We start from the raw sequence: 18,712 nt of genomic DNA on the forward strand, positions 1-18,712 counted from the left end.
AGGTCATGCTGGATATTACTGATACCGCATTATCAGAAAAAAGAAACTTTAAAGAAGCAGAGTGAATCCATTCAAACCAAATCCCCATGTTTTATAGCTCTACTCCTCTCTGTCTCTCTCTGAAGACAGAGGCTTCCCCCCTGTTTATCACAATCTCCTTCTCTGCTCTAGGCTTATTCTGCATCTTACACCAGCCTCAGAGCTCCAGTAAGCACTGTTGGCCAACAATTTTCCCTGTGAATGACAAATGCTAGATTTGAGGATCTGTAGCAAGAACAGATTAGTGGCAGACATCTTCATTTGCAATGGTTCACAGTAAGACATTTCTTCCCAAATTCACCTCAGTCCCTTCAATGCTTCTTCTAAATTGCAGCTAAGTAAAAGGGCAATTAGATTTCAGTGATTAAAATGATTTACTTACCATACGTAACAGCTGGAGCATCTCCACGTATCTGGGGAAACAGACAAACTTTTATTAATTGCCGTCAAACCAAAGCTGAAAGGTGGATTGAGTAGCTTCGGTTTTAGGGGAGCAACAGATAGGTTGTAACAATGAACTCACGCTTTTTCTGAAGACATCAGCTCCTGGGCAATGAGGTAAGCTCTGGACTGGCCTTCTTTCTGTCAACAGCAAAAACCAGAGACAATGAAGAGATGTCTCATTCCAAGATGTAAAGCAGTGTTAGAAAGCACTTTGAACTGACATATTCCTTCAGTAAAAATAGCAACCTGGCTTTTATTGTTTGTTGTTCAGTGTCTGGCATCCTGGAGTCCTTTCCAAGACAGGGTGTTTCCGCAATTCAAATACTAGTAATATAGTACAATATAATAGCCGCTAAGGCAGATATCAAGTTTAAAAAACACATTCTTATTGAAGAAGAAGAGAAATTTTCTGTTGATTTTTACAGGTTCAAAATTTGCCAGACAAGCAGAAAGCGCTTGGCTTTGAATAGGCTAGTTTCATGGCTGTTGAGGCTCATACCATGTGTTTAGTATTTTTCATTACATGGAAAAGGGAGTTCTTCATCAAAATGGTCATATTCCAAACTGGTTTGACTGCTGAGAGACCTGTGGAAGCAAATGGGGCAAAGGGCTTTATTGCATGCTAAACAAAATGTCTAAGCTAAAAGGCCACTAAGTATCTCCAGAAAGAAACAGGTCAGTACTTCAGCAGACAACACTGTTTGAAATCTCAGTGGCATCTACTTAACTGGTAGGCATCTCAGAAGACACAGAAAACTGTGAAAGAAGCAAAGTGTATGGCTTTGAGGTGCAGTGGCTAATGAGGATACTTTGCTCCTATTTCATGACTCGTCTTTATGGTAAGAAATGACCAAAGCACGGAAATACTGACTGAAAGGAATTTACTGGGAAAAGTTTGATTTATTTAGCAGTGGTAAAGTAGGGAACTAAAACAGTAGTCTAGCAGGAGTAAAGAAAAGCAGTCCTCAGTGACCTACAGTGGACTCAGGGGAGATGAGTTCAGCAGCAAGACTTCGCGACATTGTTTGCTAGACCAGGTATGCTGGAAACCCATTGCTTACAGATCCTGCTTCTGAAAGCCTACTCAGGTGAGACTGGGACTTGCTGAGATATGATGCAGTCTTTTGGTGTAACAGTCTGATGGGAAGTTTGTGGCTGCATTTCCTCCACAAATTCTGCATGAGGGGACTGCTAGGGGCCAGGGAACATGAAGCTTAATTGGGACCCCTCATAAAAATTATTGGTAGGACCTCAAACCCAAATTCAGCTCCCCACAAATGCTAACTTCCCAAATCACATTTGATAGATCAGATGCACAATTGGGATTTACATAGCAGATCTGAGCAGTAAAAAACGTCTAAGCCAGTTCAAGCTAAGTGCTTTATAGATGTTTTACTCTCTGTCCCTCCTTCTCATTAGCATTCCCTAGGGATGCCGGTGTTCTGGCACATGATAGAAGTATCTGAGTTGCTCAAAGTCCCATTCCATCATCATGGTGAACCATCTGCCACCTTTTGTACCTATAGAGGGATCAAATTCTGGATTTCAGGATTTTATTCCCCTCCCAAAGTTTCTGGTTTATTCTGCCTGCAGTAAGCTGCAAACAGTGTAGGAAAGAATGAAAAGTTTCCTCAAGTGCTGTAAGATGAAATTCAGTCATGCGGATACTTGGAGTGTGAAAAATGCAGTAGCAAGGTCGACTGAAACATAATTGAAGCAATTTCTCTGCCCAACATCCATAAATTAAAAGAGAAATATGTGATGGAACAGAAGTTATATTTTTAAGATTCTTCCAGTTTAGATATTCATTACAAAAGCAAAGAATTCATGCACCAACAAGTGAGTTCATCACTGCCCATTTCAGAGGGACCAAGGGCCAGTCAAAGCATTTTGCAAATAGATGTCAGTATTGACTGCACACATGAGCAAAGGAATGGCTTCTGTTTCTCTGAGGGGACTAAAGATCCCTTGCTGCTCTGTGAGTTTTCACCCTGGGGGCGATGGACCCCAAGGAGGATTACGATCCGATCAATAGTGAATATGAGTGAAAAAGTCCTTGAACCCTGATGATGATGGGTTAAATGAATGAAGCTTCATGGATAGAAAATGAACAGCATCACGGTGACATTTTTTTCATCTTCAGTTTATTTCTGTGTACTTTTACTGGGATGCAACTGAAGATTGCAAGAGCCAAAGGAAATAGAGAGAGTGAACTATTCGTCAGTCTCAGATGTCTAATCCATCTCTCCTTTAGCACCAGAGGTCTGAGGGTTTGTTGCCTAGTGCTTTGCTCCTTTTAGCTGATGGGTGCTGAAGAGCATGCTTTGAATCACTCACTTTTGGAGAACTACACTACAGTTTAATAGAGTGTACTAGAAAGATCTTACATTTTTTCCTTAGTTTCACTTTCCTGCTGGGAGCAGATTTTTGATTGCCCCTTTCCCCCTGGTTTCACTTTGTGAACACCTCTTGAAGATCATGATGTGCCTCTCCTGGTTGTCCCAACTGCTGTAGGAACACACTAGGGGCATTGAGTTTTCTATTCTCTCTCATTTTCTCTACACAGGCATAGCAGAGCAGATGAAAGGGGGTGTGTTTCTTTCTGGGTAACCTGGCCCAAGGCTGGCTGCCCAACACATCCTCTGTGGACAAGCCTGGCTGCGCAGCGCCAAGAGGCAGAGTGCATCCCCCCTGCCGGTCCGGCCCACTTTCCCTTTGCATACACACATTGTCGCACTCTGTAATTCCTCTTATGATTAATATGTGTTAGCCAAGAGACAAAACACAGGGACCCCAGTGTCACATGGCCTGTCTAGGGCGAGATTGAGACAGTGTCTATAGGCCTTGCCTGTCTTGTGTTATTTAATTGCTGTTTGTTTTAACCAGGAAATTAACTCTGAGATTGACGACAGTGTCCAGAGACAGACTTCTGGGAATAGGGGATAGAGGGGGTGCAGATCCCTCAAACATCAAGTTTCTGAAACAAAGTCCAAGCAATTATTATAACACTACCAAGCTGCCACCTTTTTAGTAATCTCTACTCCCTGCAGCCAGTCCTGTGCCCAGCCCTGCAGTATGGTTCCTTCCCAGTTCCCATTTCAGAAGCCGCTCTCCAGGCTTCACGGCATGCCTCTGCTTAGCAGACAGAGGCCATGCAGCCATCTGGGGAACCTCGGCTTTCTGCTTCACTGAGTTTTCTTGCCTCATAGCCTCATCACCCCATCCTCCCTAAAAGCAAATGCTTAGTAAAATGCTTGCAATATACAATATAACATTGCAATATATAACTGAAACATCTACCCATTCTCTCCATTCTGAAAAAAACATGCTGGTGCCAGGAAGATCACAAACACGAAAACACTTTAGCCAGGTTAGGAGCTCATACAGTTGCTACAGCTCAGGTGATGGGCATAACTTGTAAAGCAAAGGTGATACTGTGCAATCATCTCCCCATTCACTAACAAAGTAAGCCCTAAAGCCCTCCTCCAAATGGATACCAAGTTTAGTTGTGGAAAACTAAGACCTAGAGATGACTTGCAACTTACTCAGTTTCTCCTCCAAAAGCCGATGTTTCCCAATGTATAATTAAGCACACCACCACCAGAAAGCTTTTGTTTAGAACAATAAAGACCTAAAAGCCTGCAGCTCTTTACCGAGCACACATGGAAGCACAGCTGAATTTACATACTAGTCCTAGGTAGTTCAAACTGAGAAACTTTAGGTTTCATGTCCCTTTTGTGCTTTCTGATAGAACAAATATTTGGGCTGAGAAGGGGGAAGTAGTAAACAGTGGAGAAAGGTGGCTAATGGCCCATGCTGAGTCTGGTCATGTGGCAGTTAACTGCTGCAGGATTCCCTTCTCTGTGTGGTCATGATCCCATTAACGTAGGGATGAAGTCTCCACACTGAGTCATATATATGCTCTGGCTTTGTTCTGAGCAATGCCAAGGCACCTGACACGAGCCCTAACAGGCTGTGCTTTGGTTAGATGGTACTTTGGTGACAGTGCCAGTCTCTCCCCTCTGAGCCCAGTGCCAGATCTCAGTTGTGCTGACCCAGCTGTTTGCAGGACCTTGATGAGAACCAGATTGGTCTCCTGGCTCCATGGGGCCGGAATGGGGTGGTATGGCCCAAGAGCAACACAAGTAGATCACAGAACAGTTCACTAAAACGGAAGCATTAGTACTGTGCAAGCCACTCATCTAGAGTACACCAGGAGTAACCTGTTGCATTTCAAAAGCAGGGTAACTAGTCAAGACATAGAAGCAGCAGGTCCATTCTTGTGTGTGCCACTAGCTTGCTGTGCTGACAAACTGCATCTCTTCATGCATTTTCCTATGTGTGTGTCTCATTTCACAGACTCCTCAGGGTAGGTGCACTGTAGCTGGATGGTACCCAGCACGAGAGCGCTGCTGTCATGATCACAGGCTGACAGCAGTTCGCAGGCTTCAACCTCTGAGCTGAGTGACTTCATAATGCCCCTTTTGTAATTATTATGAACTATATAGCAGTTCACACTGAAGCCACAGTGGTGCCAATAGTAAACTGAGGCATTACAAGAACAAGTGACTTTTTCAGGCTGGCTCTGTGAGTCAGTGAGAGAGAAGGAAAAGCAGTCCACATCTCCTGTCTCCCAGACCCCTTCCTTGAAGAGCTAGATTGCAGCTCTCCTGGGGAATCTCTGTAATTATATAAATCAAGAGCTGACCCTTGAAAGGCGTCTGAATTAGGTGCCTCCTCAAGGCACACAAATCTGTCATTTCCAACTCCAGCACACATTTCAGTTTTGTGTGTGTGTGTGTGTGCATGTGTGTGTGTTTTAATATGTGAAGGTTAAAGGTTTGCAAAACAGAATGATTAATGGAGTATGGAAACCAAGCCCACGCAGTAGAAACGGATAAGGAGCAGCAAAGGCAGTTTTATGTACTGCTGCCATGAGATAGTAGCTGACCTGCTCATTGTGAGACCTTTGTGGCTAAGCTTAGTGTTTCTTGTTGGTGTGGGGCGCAGGTCCCCTCCATCTGCCGTACTGGGTTGCTGTCCCCCTTTTCATCCACTGCCTTTTATTTTGATACCTGAGAGAAGGGTGGAGCATCTTGCCCCGAATGCTGCCTTCTCTTGAGTACAGCATTAGGGATCTTTTCTGTATGGAGTTCCCCATCATGGCCCACCCCCCAGCACACCGCCATATAATGGTAACGAGCACCCCTCCATTCTGGCTAGGATTAGATACATTAAACCTAAAGTACTAAATGACTAGCCAGAATGCTTTGGGTTTTCACTGGCATAAAATCCAACCACATCTGGTCTGAATTCCCTCTCTGTTATACCATTTCGCTCTGGTTACGTGCTATTCACCTCACTACAGACTTCCACATTTTGCCAACAGGGTAAGATCACCTCTCTCGTACGCTGGCTGTATACAGTTCCTTGTACCATATTGCTGGTTTAGACTAAACTCGACAGTATTTGTGTGCAGATTGGTTTACTTATAGGTTTCACATACAAATAACTGGCAGGCAGATCTGTGTTCCTGGATAAAAGAAATATCTTTATGTTCCAGCTATGGCTTTATTACTTGTACTAGGATTTTTATTAATTTATTTCCTGAGTGCTTTATGGACTATAATTCTTACAGGTATTCACTCAGATTAATCACATTCTTTTCTTCTTCATTATTCTGATATTCCCTTCAGTTCTTCATATCAAACACCCTCCTGTGTTTACAGACAGGTTTATGAGAGCCTTTTTAATTGTTCTTTTGCCTAGTAGTTTAATGTAGGGTTTGCTATATGTCATTCCTAACTATAACAGAGTTCTTCAAATAACTGATTTGCTACAATATTCCAAGCACCCCATTTACCCAGCCACTGCTTTCTCCTTCCAAAGGCACCTTGTAAAGGATTACTCAGCCTCTTACCACTTGTGGTGCAAATTATGCAATTGGTCGCAGTCTAAATGCCCTCTATTGACTATTGGTGTTATTTTTAAGCCTGTTACTTTGTTTGAGCAGCATACCTTTAGCATGTGCGTGACACAGTCAGGATCAAGCAGCATGACGGAAATAGCTCTTGAAGCCCAGTCCAGTGCAACACGTTTTATAGTTGTTACAGGACCATTTGCATGGCTTTCTGCAAGACGCTGGAAAAATGAATTCTTAAATTGGCAGATGGGTTCCTGCCCCTTACCCATCCTCACAGAATCCAAAACCTGTGCTTCATCTCTGTGTATTTCTTCAGAAAATTTCCACACCACCATGGGGCCCCTGCTGCATCTCCCTGCTGTGGTTTGCCCCACAGGTGTTTGCCCTTCCCCAAGCCCAACCTACTTTCTCAAGTAGAGCTGCTAATGTAGTGGTAGGAAGGCAGATGCATTCCTGATACTGTCATCTCAATGAATCCCTTGAAAGCCTTGATGTTCCCACAATGAACCTAAAGGCTAGCACCTAGCTTTCTGACTTGCCTGCAAGTTTGATCTCTAATCTGCATCAGATGTTTTTTTCTGTTCTCTGGATCCAGCATAAAAATCACTCCTCCCTCCTGGATTCTTATCTTCAGCCAGGCAGAGGGTTACGTACGGTAAAAGAATTGGCTCCTTCAGTTTCATAACAATTGGAGGTTGTAGGAGGTTAATGACAAAAGAGATCAACTGGTGAGAAGATCCAGTCTTAAAAGTACCTACAAGAAAGGAACTGTCTGAAAGCTCTTGATTGAATATTCTGACACTAAAGCCATACAAGTGTTTTGTTCCTAACTAGAATCCCTAATTCCAGTTGGGTTTTTTTTTTGCTGTAGGCAGCTCAGATGTCATCATATAACCTTGAGAGCCCAGTACAGAAAAGCCATGTGTCACCTTCTGATAAATCCGGAGGGATGTAATTAAATGAACATATATAAAAGACACATGAATAAGAGATGGTCCAGGACCTCTTCTAAATTAGCTTAGCAGGAGAAAAAAAAGGAGTGAATCCCCATCAGTAGTGTAAATGAAGGGCATTGCTTTTTATAATCTAACCAAGTAGAATCACAAAGGTTAAGAAAACTTACAGCGTTCCCTGCCTCTGAGTTCTCTAGGTTGTTATCATATGCCAGCAGACTGAAGAGGAGGAAATAAAGTGCTTATTTAACCAGAAAGAATGAATTTTCATTGTTAGTCTTATACAGAAGAATCAAAACCACCAGGTGACTTCCGATGACAAATACTCAGCTTCTCAGGGTCTGAGGAACCTCCCAGTGGAATAAAGGCAAAAATCTGAAACCCACCTCCTGTTTTACATTTTTATACCTTCCCCATTCCAAATAGGTTTTTAGTAATAAAAAACCCTGTAACACAATAGAGATGAAAGCCCCTCTTTGTTTGCTCTTTAAAATAAAACTGATAATGTAAAAAATACCTCAATATATATTATTGGCTATGATTCAAATTGTTTACAGAACAGGGGTTCCAGCAGGCCCTAAAAATTTCTTCACACTTGTGTGAATCTGGTCCCCAGGAGAGCAGGGATTCAAAGGAGACAAGCTGTTGAAACAATACCAGGAAATGTGTGTACAAAGCTATTTTTTTAAATTAAATCTACTTATAAAAATGAACCTTAAAAGGAAACATCAGAGGAAAAAATTCTGCTGCAAACTGGAAGTCTTGAGATTTTCCAGCAAGCAGGCTAGGAGAAATCAGGTTAGAAAAACCAAAGCATGCTGCTTGCATTTTGGTACAGGAATTCATTCATGAAGGTGAAAGGCAGCAGGAAGAATCCAGCTCAATGCAAACGAAAATCATATATCTGAACACAGGGAGGAGATTTTATCATCTCGGCTGTTTCATGCCTTTATTTAAACCAAGTTTCCCTGAGGAGGTGAAAAACAGAAATCAACCTAACAAACCACAGAAGGTTCTTTTTCTGTGTGTGCGTATGTGTTTTTTAAAATCCAAATTCAGCTCTTAGTAGGCCAGCCCCAAACAGTTGTTTTAACAAGATTAGCTCATTTTGAAATCTGTGGTACTATTTTTGGCTTCCAGACCAACATGTCTCTGCCAATTCTCCCCAAGTGACAGTGCTTCTGAACTCTTTCATGTTGTGTGCCACTCTGTGTTGTCCTGAGGATTTTGCTCCAAAGGATACATCACTTCATAGGGGAGCTGGACAAGTTCTTTGTGCTTTGTCATTATAGAGACAGGTTTTGACAGGGCAGCTCATGTTCCCTTGGCACGCAGAAAATTTGCGTGAGAAGACAATAAAAGGAGGCGGGAGCAGTAGGGTAGGGAAAACAGTCCTCTGTCCATCCTCTATAAGACACCAGTGCTTTCTGGGACAAGAGCTGTGGATGGATGGAATTTATCCCATTGAGTCTTAATTGCAGCAAACTGGAAGCCCTTGTCTCTGGCAGAGAATCTGCAGCAGGCACTGCATGAGACCCTGGAAGACTCCCGTATCGCTACTATTCTGTGGCTGGCGTGGGCAAAAGAAAACAGTTAAATATATTGCATCCTTCATGTCAGAACCCTGCGCTGACTGTTTTCCCTAGGAAATTGGGTCTTCCCTGGCCATCTTTTGATTATTGATTCACACAGCCTCCAGCAGTGATGCTGAGGCTGTTGCAGAGTGGCAAGACAGTCCTGATGCTAGGTGGCCTCTGACTACTCAGATCGGGTGTCCTATAACAGACTGGGTCTTGGGGACAGCTGGGACACACAGGGTTTGACAGGATGGTTCCCAGGATCACCTTAGTCTGTCCAAAGTGATGCCTGCCCTAGTGAGGCTACAAGAACAAAGACATTCAGAGATGTCTCAGTGCCACTTGTCACCTCTAGATCTTTTCTTGGTCCCGCATACAAGCACAGCCCCCTGACTTGGCTTACTAAGCAAATGGTTTATCCAGGGATGAAATTACTGCTGCTCCAACCTCTGTTTAGAGTCTGTAGCTACAGCCCAGTAGATTACAGAGCAGCTAATCTTCCTACAGCCAGAATTATAATAGGCAGACCAGATTATGTCTACTTTCCTGGCCTGCTTCTGGGCAGGGTAAATAGCCATGCTCACTACTTCACCAGCCAGCTTGGAAATATGGCCTGTACTCAGATGGAGCTATTTTAAGACAGGTCCCCAGGAGCTTGTGGAAGTCTGGTCCTATGTACTATGATCCTTGCTGACAATTAGCTTGGGAAGCAAAGGCCAACCAACCAACCAGACCTGTTCTGATGCTCTCTATCAGGCATGTGCAGACGTTTAGTTTGTGCTCGCCTGAAGAGCAGGAGGGATACCTCCAGTTAGACTCTGAAGCACATGCTTGTTCCCTAAAAGCTGCTGCCTTCTGTGACAGCTACACAGTGCGGTTACCATAGCACAACAGAACAGTTAAAACGCATGAGATGCAACAAGGGAGACATTTAGAAAACCATCATTTCTTAGTGTTGTGAGTAAAACCCTACAAAATGGCAATAAAATTGGGTTTAGCAGCCTTGAATTTGCTTCCAAGTGCATAGTGATTACGTGCATTTCCCTTGCGAACTCAAGTCACAGTTTTGTTGTCACTTCTCCGCTGGCATCACAACTAAGAGATGCTAAGAAACCTGACCAGCTTAGATAACACCCTAGCGTATGCTCTATAAATGCCAGTGGTTTGTTGGCTAACTAATTGAACTGAAATGAAAAATATTTTTCATTTAACAGGTAATGTCAGAAATTTAAAGGCTTTCCCCTTTCCAAAAACAGTGTGAAAACAAACAACAAAAATTTCATGAATCTCACAGGAAAAAAGAGAATGTTACTTGCAACTGTTTCATTTGTTTCATGTCAGCAAGGAGATCAAACCACAGTCTTTTCTGCTACCAGAAGCAGCTCAGCACCCTGCAGGGTAGACCTTAAAGTGATACAGCATACAGGGAAATCGAAGGAACCTATGCGCCCTTAGAGATTAGAGCAACAGCAATTTCATTTGCCCTTCACTGTCACTCCACTTGCAGTTTCTTTTTCTGTTTCTCAATAACTGGTGTCCTGGTAGGGGGAAAATTCTGCTCCACTGTCTCTACACCGGCCCCTAAACAAAGCTTCACATTCTGGAAATGCCTGAAGAGATATGACCTTCTTAGAATCAATATACTTATGCTTCTCCTTGACAGAGGTGACCCTTACTCAGCCATCATTTGGTTTTGGAGGGGCATCTGCGCAGACTTTTGCAGGCTCTGACACATGGCCATGACCAGAGGCAAGCCATCTGCAATCAGGAAGCCACATAGCTGTGCTGACCCTGAAAGCCCAGGTCAAAATGAATGGCAGAGAGAGGTGTAGGAAATCAGGATTTGCTATTTTCCCATGCAGCCTTAGTTCCTGGGGCTCAAATTGGAAGACTTCAGAACAACATACCCATTTGTTGCATGCATACCAAATGGGCAATGCAACGGGTGCTTATACTCAAGAGACACAACATTAGATTGTTAGGCTCACATTAGGTTTTAAGAACACACACACAAAGAAATTCTGTGAAAAACAAAGATAAATTATGCCTAAAGCAGCTCCATGGCGTTTCTTCAACAACTACACTGTTAATCAGCTTACTGGAGGTTAAAACAGCCTTGTATGGTTTTAAGCTGTGGTCACATTTCCATAGTCTTCTCCATAATTTAAGAGCCATTTTATTCATCAGAAGTCAGTAAAATAAACCCAAACATGAGTGTATTTTCCCACGTTGGATGAATTTTGACATGGCAGAGAACTATTAGATAATTTACTCCATCTCAAATTTACTCCAGCCAATGCAAAACTGGTCCCAATAATGTATTTGTCATTGTTTTATTCAATGCAGTTTTAAAATTTGTAAGACTGCAGCTAAATCCTTCAAGTGAGACATTTTTCCTGACATGCAAGTCAGGCCTTTCCTGCTGGCTATGTTGCCTCCACAGTCCATCTCATGACTCCAGTTCTTTGGCTTTGTCACATGCTATAGGGGTAAATTGTTGTTAGTGCACTGGGGGAGTAAAGGATTGATGGCTCTGACATTTCTAAATGAGCAGCAGGCAAAGAGCAGAGAGAGTTGAGAATCCAGGCTCTTCTGCATATTGTTTCTCCCTCTCCAGGTTTCACGCATTCCCCATTTTCAGCTCTTTTACCTTGTTGATGAGGCTGGAATCACCTGGGCTGCTCTCATCATCTTCTGAACTCTTCTGTTCCTCATCTGATGTGACGACCTCCATTGGTATCACAGATACTGGGCACACCTTGTAGGGCTCAGTGTAGGCACTGCAGAGAGAAAGAAGAGACTAGCTCACTGGTGTTATTCCCAGACACTGGCTGTTGCTCAGACATAATGAATCAACACGTTGCCCAGAGATAACCAGTCAGGGGGCAGGGAATCCCTGCAGATCTGCTAGGCTTGGAAAGCAAGATTTCTCAAGATTTGTTTTTTCTGCAAGTAGAAGCATCTGAAAAGAGCAGTGGGAAGTTAGCCGAACTTGTTCAAGCTTCCCCAAAGGATCAATGTTCTGGCTCAGTTTGGAGCAGAAAGTTCATACTTAGTTGCAACCAGAACTGTGATGTTCCTCCCTAGTCAATCCTCAAAATGGATGTAATAAAATCATACTAATATCTCAGTGCTCATTAAATGGAAATTAGATATTGTAACAATGGGTTTTCTGGGGAAAAATCAAAAGGATGAGAAAAGTATAATTATAATACCAATGGCATCAATCAAAGCACCAGGTACTCAGATCCCGGAATCCTTGAGTTGTTTTAAGGGAATCTGAATTCTACTCCAGAAATCCAGAGAAAGCCATGTGATAACAGTACTGGATCTGGTATGTAATACAGGCCAGTGGCTTCCCAGCATTTCCTTTTAGAAAAAAAAAAAAATAATTAAAATTGCTAGTGATTTCAAAACCTCCACAAAGCATGACTAGAGGTAGGTTCTCCAGGTGGTGCCTGCCCTTTGTCTTAGAAAGATGTCTTTTATTGCTGATCTGAATATGTCTAGCTCCAAATTCCAGATACTGGATCTTGTTAAACCTTTGTCTGTGGAATTGCAGGTAGTCTTGCAAATTTTGTTACTGTGTGGATACTCACATTCTGTATTCAGGTTGTCCCTTCATTTTGTCTTATATGAAATAGGTGAAGATCTTGGTGTCTTACCATGTCATGCCTCCTATCATTTAATCATTCTAAAATCTCTGAACTTTATCCAATTATCCATTAACATTATCCAATTTACTAACCGTTTTAGCACCAGTTTTTACTACCAGCCAGTTTTAGTAGTCTTCTTGGTACTGCAACAGAAGACTCAATATTCCAGCACTGGCAAAAGAAGTGCCAAGTACACCAATGGTAACACCCATCTATTCCCACCTGACTTTACTGTGTTTTTACACTGAAGGATCAGATTAGCATTTTTGGCCACGGTATTATTCTGGGAGCTTATATACAGTTTATACAATGTAGTGGCCCCAAGCATTTTACATTTCCAGGGGTAGGTTCCAGCGTTCAGCCAACAGGGTAAGTCTGTTGTCTTGAGAAACAAAATCTGACATCTCCGTGTGTTCCAGTAGACAGCTTGGCCGCCTAGGTCAGTCTGTAAAGTGGGCCTGGCTTATGATTTCTTTAGTTTTCATTTCTTCTGAAACATTACTCATTTGCTTTTGCAGCTCTGCCTCATCTCTTTATTTTTCTTTGATCTCCCACTTGGGGATCCCAGATGTGAACAAATCCAAAGCTTCAAAGCCAATGCTAGAGTGACAGGAGACTAGGCAAAGACAGGTTAATGCAACTGTGAGGGCAATGAAGAGAGAGATTCCCAAGGCCACTGACCAGACTCATATTTCTTTTGGAAAAGGAAACTTCCTACATATCTGTATTCATTTCCAAGCTGCAAACAGGGCTCTGTGGCTCCTATGCAGGTGCGGCTGCCAGCCTTTCTTTTATACTGCCAGCTTTTCCCTCATGCACAGAGTCAAAGAGCTCTCACAAGCTGCCCGGTGCATTTGCCAAGGCTTGGCGAAGGGCCAAGCAGCAGCACTGTTCCTCACCATTGTCTTCTCTTGTTTATTATTAGTGTCTGCAGTTTTCCAGCATGGGCGGCATCACAGAACTTCTGAAACCCTGCCTAGCTACAACAGCAAAGGAGTCCCAGCACACGTGAAAGCAAGAGCAAGGCAGGTACAGGAGCAGCTCAGGAGGCTTATTAATAGTTTAGCCAGTCTCCCTCCTTACTTGCACAGCCCTGCTGTTACAAGCTCACATGTAACCCATGTGCCAATGGGCATACACTTTTTTCAGGCATCTGATTTTGTTTTTATTCTTTCCACAGAATGAAAATTGTTTTGCTTTTATTCTTTCTCCTGTCATTTCCCTGACTCTGCCCTCCCTCCCTCCTTGAAAGAGTGAGCAGCAGGGGTTGCAGCTTTGCTAGGAAAGCATGTAGGCATTGTTGATCATGAGATTTTTCTCAATCAAAATGTTGGACAGACCCCCTGAGATGTCTCCAGCATAATATCTTCGTGACCAAGTGTCTTCTGCAAATGTCAGTGGCATGACTAGGAAGTCTGGTTAAGGCTAAGAACTCATTAACAGTCATAAGATACAAAGTAAGGCTGAGTTTCAGAGGAAGTACACTTTGGTTTCTGGTGAAGGAGGGTCTGAGCAGTTCCTGGTAAGAAAACCCAAGCAATTCCTTGTATTTCACAATGAAATGGTCTAGAAAAGATGAAAAAAATCACAGACAGAGAGGAATATGGGAAACTACCTCTAAACCTGTGATTAGGTCATTGCAACTGAGGATACAGGCCAGATTTCATAGTGATTGCCACCTTGACTGGGCAGGAACAAGTGGAGGGGTTTGACGGAAGGAGGAGTGAAGTGTGAACAGGTACAGCTGCAGACATGATCAGTAAAAGACTGTAGTTATGAACCTCACCAGCAAGTCTCAGTGGTCTGAATTACAAACTCCACTTCTTGCATAATAAACCAGGGACACAACAAATTGGTAGTCATTGTCCCAGTCATTTACTATTTCATTTGCTTCTTCTCTTGAATCCAGATCAAGCAGGACCATGCTACTCCCTGATAGCTGATTAGGAACTTAACTTCTGTCTTTTCTCAAACAGCCTGTTCAGAACTGGTACCAGCTGCTGCACTGAACCTACAGTAGCTTGAGCCATCAGCACTGCAACATTTCTCAGCTCAGTTGCCATCTGGTTGTTCCCTACTGCTCAATTAAGAAAGGCAAAATGTCTCAGTGTTGCCATCCCCACAGCATTGGGGATGAAGGGTTTGCCTGTGAGTCCATCAAGTCTAGAAAGCCAGTGCCGCAAGAAACCCTCCTACTTTTGAGGGCAGCAAAAGTACACATAGTGTATAAAAAAGCCCTTCCTGATCATTATGGATAATCAGCATGAATTAGACACAAGTCAAGAACGTGGGTTCTCAGAAGCAACTACTATTTTGTTGTGCTGAATTGCAAGGAAAAAAGCCCACAACGACCCACAGCAGAGTTTTATTTGTTCTTTCACCAAGATTATTGTCAGATTCCTGCAAAGAAAATGTCCCCCTAATGGCTCTGAGAATGTGGATAAATAAGTAGATCTGTCACAAAAGGATATCTTACCTTTATTTTCCCTCTTATTCCTCCTCAAAGCCCAGTGTCTTTAAAGACCTGCCATAATAACATCAGTGTTTATTGAAAAAACATGGCTGTTCATCAATTTTCTCTTCCTCCCTTAGAGTTCAAATGGATCCTGGCACTTTGTGTGACTTTTTTAGGGCTTACCTAAGTGCATGTAAGATGACACCATGCCAAATTCATTCCCTTAAACTACACCGGCAACAAGGCTAAGATTTTCTATAAAATTAACCATTATAATTATATAGAATATAATTTATAATTAAATAATTATGCGTATATAATCCATAAATATATATAAATAATATATATATGAGTCATAAATGTTCAAACCTTTGTGTTTCTTTTTTCCTGCTAAATGATATTTTTCTTTAGCTCATTAAAAGCACTGCAATGGAAGATGCTAAGAAAAGCATGGGTGTGGAGAATAAGGAGAGAAATAGTCTCAGAGTTGGTAGTATCTCAATAGACATGGTAATCTCCAACTAATTCTTTTCCTTGTAGAAATGATATGGCTGAATGAGAGCAGATTGCAGACACATTATCTGCTGCTCCTCCAGCAATTGTCTGTAATCATTCCAAGAGTGAGCCAGCACAACAAAGGAAGTAATGCACCTTCTGGGACAGTCTAACCTTAAATTGACTGAATAAATGCAGGAGGAGGCAGTGCAACAAAAGTCTTTTATTTAGCACCAATTATGTTCTAATTAGCAGAGCTGCTGATGGGTACAGAGTAGCGAGAAGCTGTATAGATGCATTCTACTAGTTATCTATGTACCTTCACCTGTGTCCATGTATTGGTACACCAGGAAAAAAGTGTTCTGGAGTCTACAGACTCTGGTTATCCTACCCCAATAGGGGTGTTTACATTTGACCTCAAAGGAGAAGGATCTGTGGACTGAGTGGAGGATGAAGCTGTCAGGGAGAGGGAAGTTGAACCGATCATTGTAATAGCACTAGCTCCTTCATTAATAAAGTCAAGACACAAGTCTCTACTACCTATGATCCCTCCACAGCACAGGCTGGGACAAGCCTGAGCACAGATGGTATGTGCATGGGAAGTGAGAGAGCACTGTGGAGATACACTACAGGTGTGAGAGCTCATAGAACATGATTCACAGACTGACAAATACTGTATTTTGTCTAGCTTGAATGTGCAATTCTCAAAGAGATACTTGCCCTTCTTTTAATTCCACACTTATCCTTCAAATGACCTTGCCAATTTACCCCATTTCTGAGCAATGTTCACATCAATTCTTTAGGATTTTTGGAAGTTATTCAGTCATCATCAGTGAGATCTAAGACTTTAACTGGGGGATTTAACAGTGGCAAAAATACCCAACCAAGGTTATTATAATAAAGGCCTAGGAAAACCATATATTTTTGTTTGCATAACAACACAAATGCCCTTGGCTGTATGCTCATGGCCACACACACAAGTGATGTCTTGCTTCCTCCTTTAGAGTCACCAACTGCCTTAAAAAAAAAAAAAAAAAGAGAAAAGCAGAGTTGGTGGAAATCTAACCTTAAGGCCTGTCACTTCCACTACGTGATGTGGAACCTCTGTACCATCAGATTGACTGCAGTTTGCTTTCAATGAATCTGTACATCAAGTGATGCATCCTAAAGAAAGGCTCATAAATCTCACTTGCCTTCTGCTTCATGGTCTATGCTCCAGCAGTGATCATGAGGGGAAAAGGGGAGTGCTCTTTCCTCTAAGGTATTTATATTAATGTATCCCTGGAGCTCTCAGTTAATGCTTTATGATACCTGTGGAGTATCCATCCTTTCCATCAAGTGGCTCTTTGTAAATTTGAAATGCAGCTGGCTGGGCTGCTAAGATGTGCTGGCAACGTCCCTTCAAATGCCAGTGCAGTAGATCCATCCCAGTGTCTATAAGGTGTGATCATGTGTGTTGGGACAGACTTACAACATATTTCTGCCTTGCCACTGAACTTGCTCAGACAGTGTAAGCGTGCTAGAAATTTGTCAATCAGTCAAGAGCAATTCAGCATCTCCCTGAAGCAGTGAGCATTTGTGTAGGGTTCAGATGATGTGCAGTTTTAGTGCCCCAGTGATTCCCCCCCAATATCAATCATGTGGGAGGGAGCAGGCCAGCGGGAGACTCCTGTGAGTGGACCCATCTCCAGGGCAAAGCAAGTTTGATGGGGCCAGTGAGGACATCCAGATTCCCCTATCCCAGCTCCTGAGCACCTCCTTCATTCTCATGTATCCCTTCAGGGACAGGGAACTTCTTCTAAAATTGGATTTCAGTATTGCAAAATGCAGCTTCTGGAGAAAGAGACTGGATGGCTTATCATTAATCACAGGAGTGTAACACACTGTCACCAGCCAGCCTGAGTTAGCTTCCTTGGAGTAAACTGGTTTATTTGGGAAGTAGGTTTCAACATACTATCAGTCTAAAGAATGGTATGAACAAGTGCAGCACTTAAGGAACCTCTGCTGTGTTCATATTTGAACCGAACCCATAATTTGTCGCCATACAGTATATACAGCGTAAATGATGATCCAAGCTAAGAATACTCAAAAGAAAAAAGAAAAAAAAAAGGACCGAACCTTTTTGCCTAGAGATCCTGCTAGTTTCTTTTCTTTGCATCTGTTGCAAACTACAAATTAGATGATGCAACTTAATTACCGCCAACATACTTAAAGAGCCAAAGAGCCCCTATTTACTGCCTAAAAATTTCTTACGGTTTCAAAAGTGCCTGCACATAAAGATCAAAGCAGTATTTGGTCCAAAATGTCACCGCAGGATGAAGAAAGCAGTAGAAGAGGCTAGAAACCACATCCTTGGTCCCATTACTATGGTGGATCAGCTGCTATTAAAAGCTGGTTTTGCTAGTAATTATCAACACATGGCTCACCATATTCACTGTTTCCACATAGTAGGAATAGGAAGTAAGTGAACTCTCTGGGTTTCTGGGGTAAATGCTGACTTCTGCTCTGCCTTTTATTGAGGACATAATGTCTTTTTGTCTAAGACGTTTCACCCGTTCATTGGCAAAACCACGGTTCTGGACTGCTAAAAGACAATTCTTTCAATTCTTTGCTAGAGAGGTGTGTTGTGTTCAGTTAGGCTTAGATCCACCAAAGCTCTGAAATGAATGTCAGTAATGACCCTAAATATTTTTCTGCATATATTGGTGGTTGCATTGGCAATTATTTGCCCTGAGTCAGCAAAGCAGGTTTGTAGGAACTACCTGTGAAGGTACAAACAGTTATTCTCTGTCTGTGGGGTACGTCCTCGACAAGTATAACCTCCTTGAAGCCAAGTGAGTGGTGATGAGCTTGTCACATCAACTCAGAATCAGATATGTTCAGTTTACAAATTACTAGTAAGTTGCTGCCATAACCTTCCCATCGACAGACCCCAGCCTGTGCCCATTCTGACTCTTCTGTCATAGTGATCTTCACTCATAACTGGATATAAAGTACTGGATGCAAGAGGGAGACCAGAATCTCACCTGGACACACTTGGGTTATGCAAAGCCCACACATATAAAACCCCCTCCATCCACTGGGGAGGGGAATCCCCTCCGCTCCCCAAAGAAAAAACAAAACCCCCTCTAGTATTGGACCAGATGGATTGAATGCAACTTTTTCTACGT

General features: G+C 42.6%; 1 protein-coding gene across 1 annotated transcript in view; it reads right to left on the reverse strand.

Annotated features, from left to right (window-relative positions):
- Positions 1-18,712, reverse strand: part of FGD5 (FYVE, RhoGEF and PH domain containing 5) — a 98,592-nt gene that overhangs the window by 57,150 nt on the left and 22,730 nt on the right. The window contains exons 3-5 of the mRNA XM_009882896.1: positions 11,587-11,716; positions 563-621; positions 422-452 (exon numbers count right to left, since the gene is read on the reverse strand). Coding sequence (XP_009881198.1) covers positions 422-452; positions 563-621; positions 11,587-11,716 — 220 coding nt within the window. The remainder of the gene's footprint in view (positions 1-421; positions 453-562; positions 622-11,586; positions 11,717-18,712) is intronic.

Source organism: Charadrius vociferus, unplaced genomic scaffold (assembly GCF_000708025.1).
Source record: "Charadrius vociferus isolate BGI_N301 unplaced genomic scaffold, ASM70802v2 scaffold433, whole genome shotgun sequence".
Lineage (NCBI taxonomy): Eukaryota > Metazoa > Chordata > Aves > Charadriiformes > Charadriidae > Charadrius > Charadrius vociferus.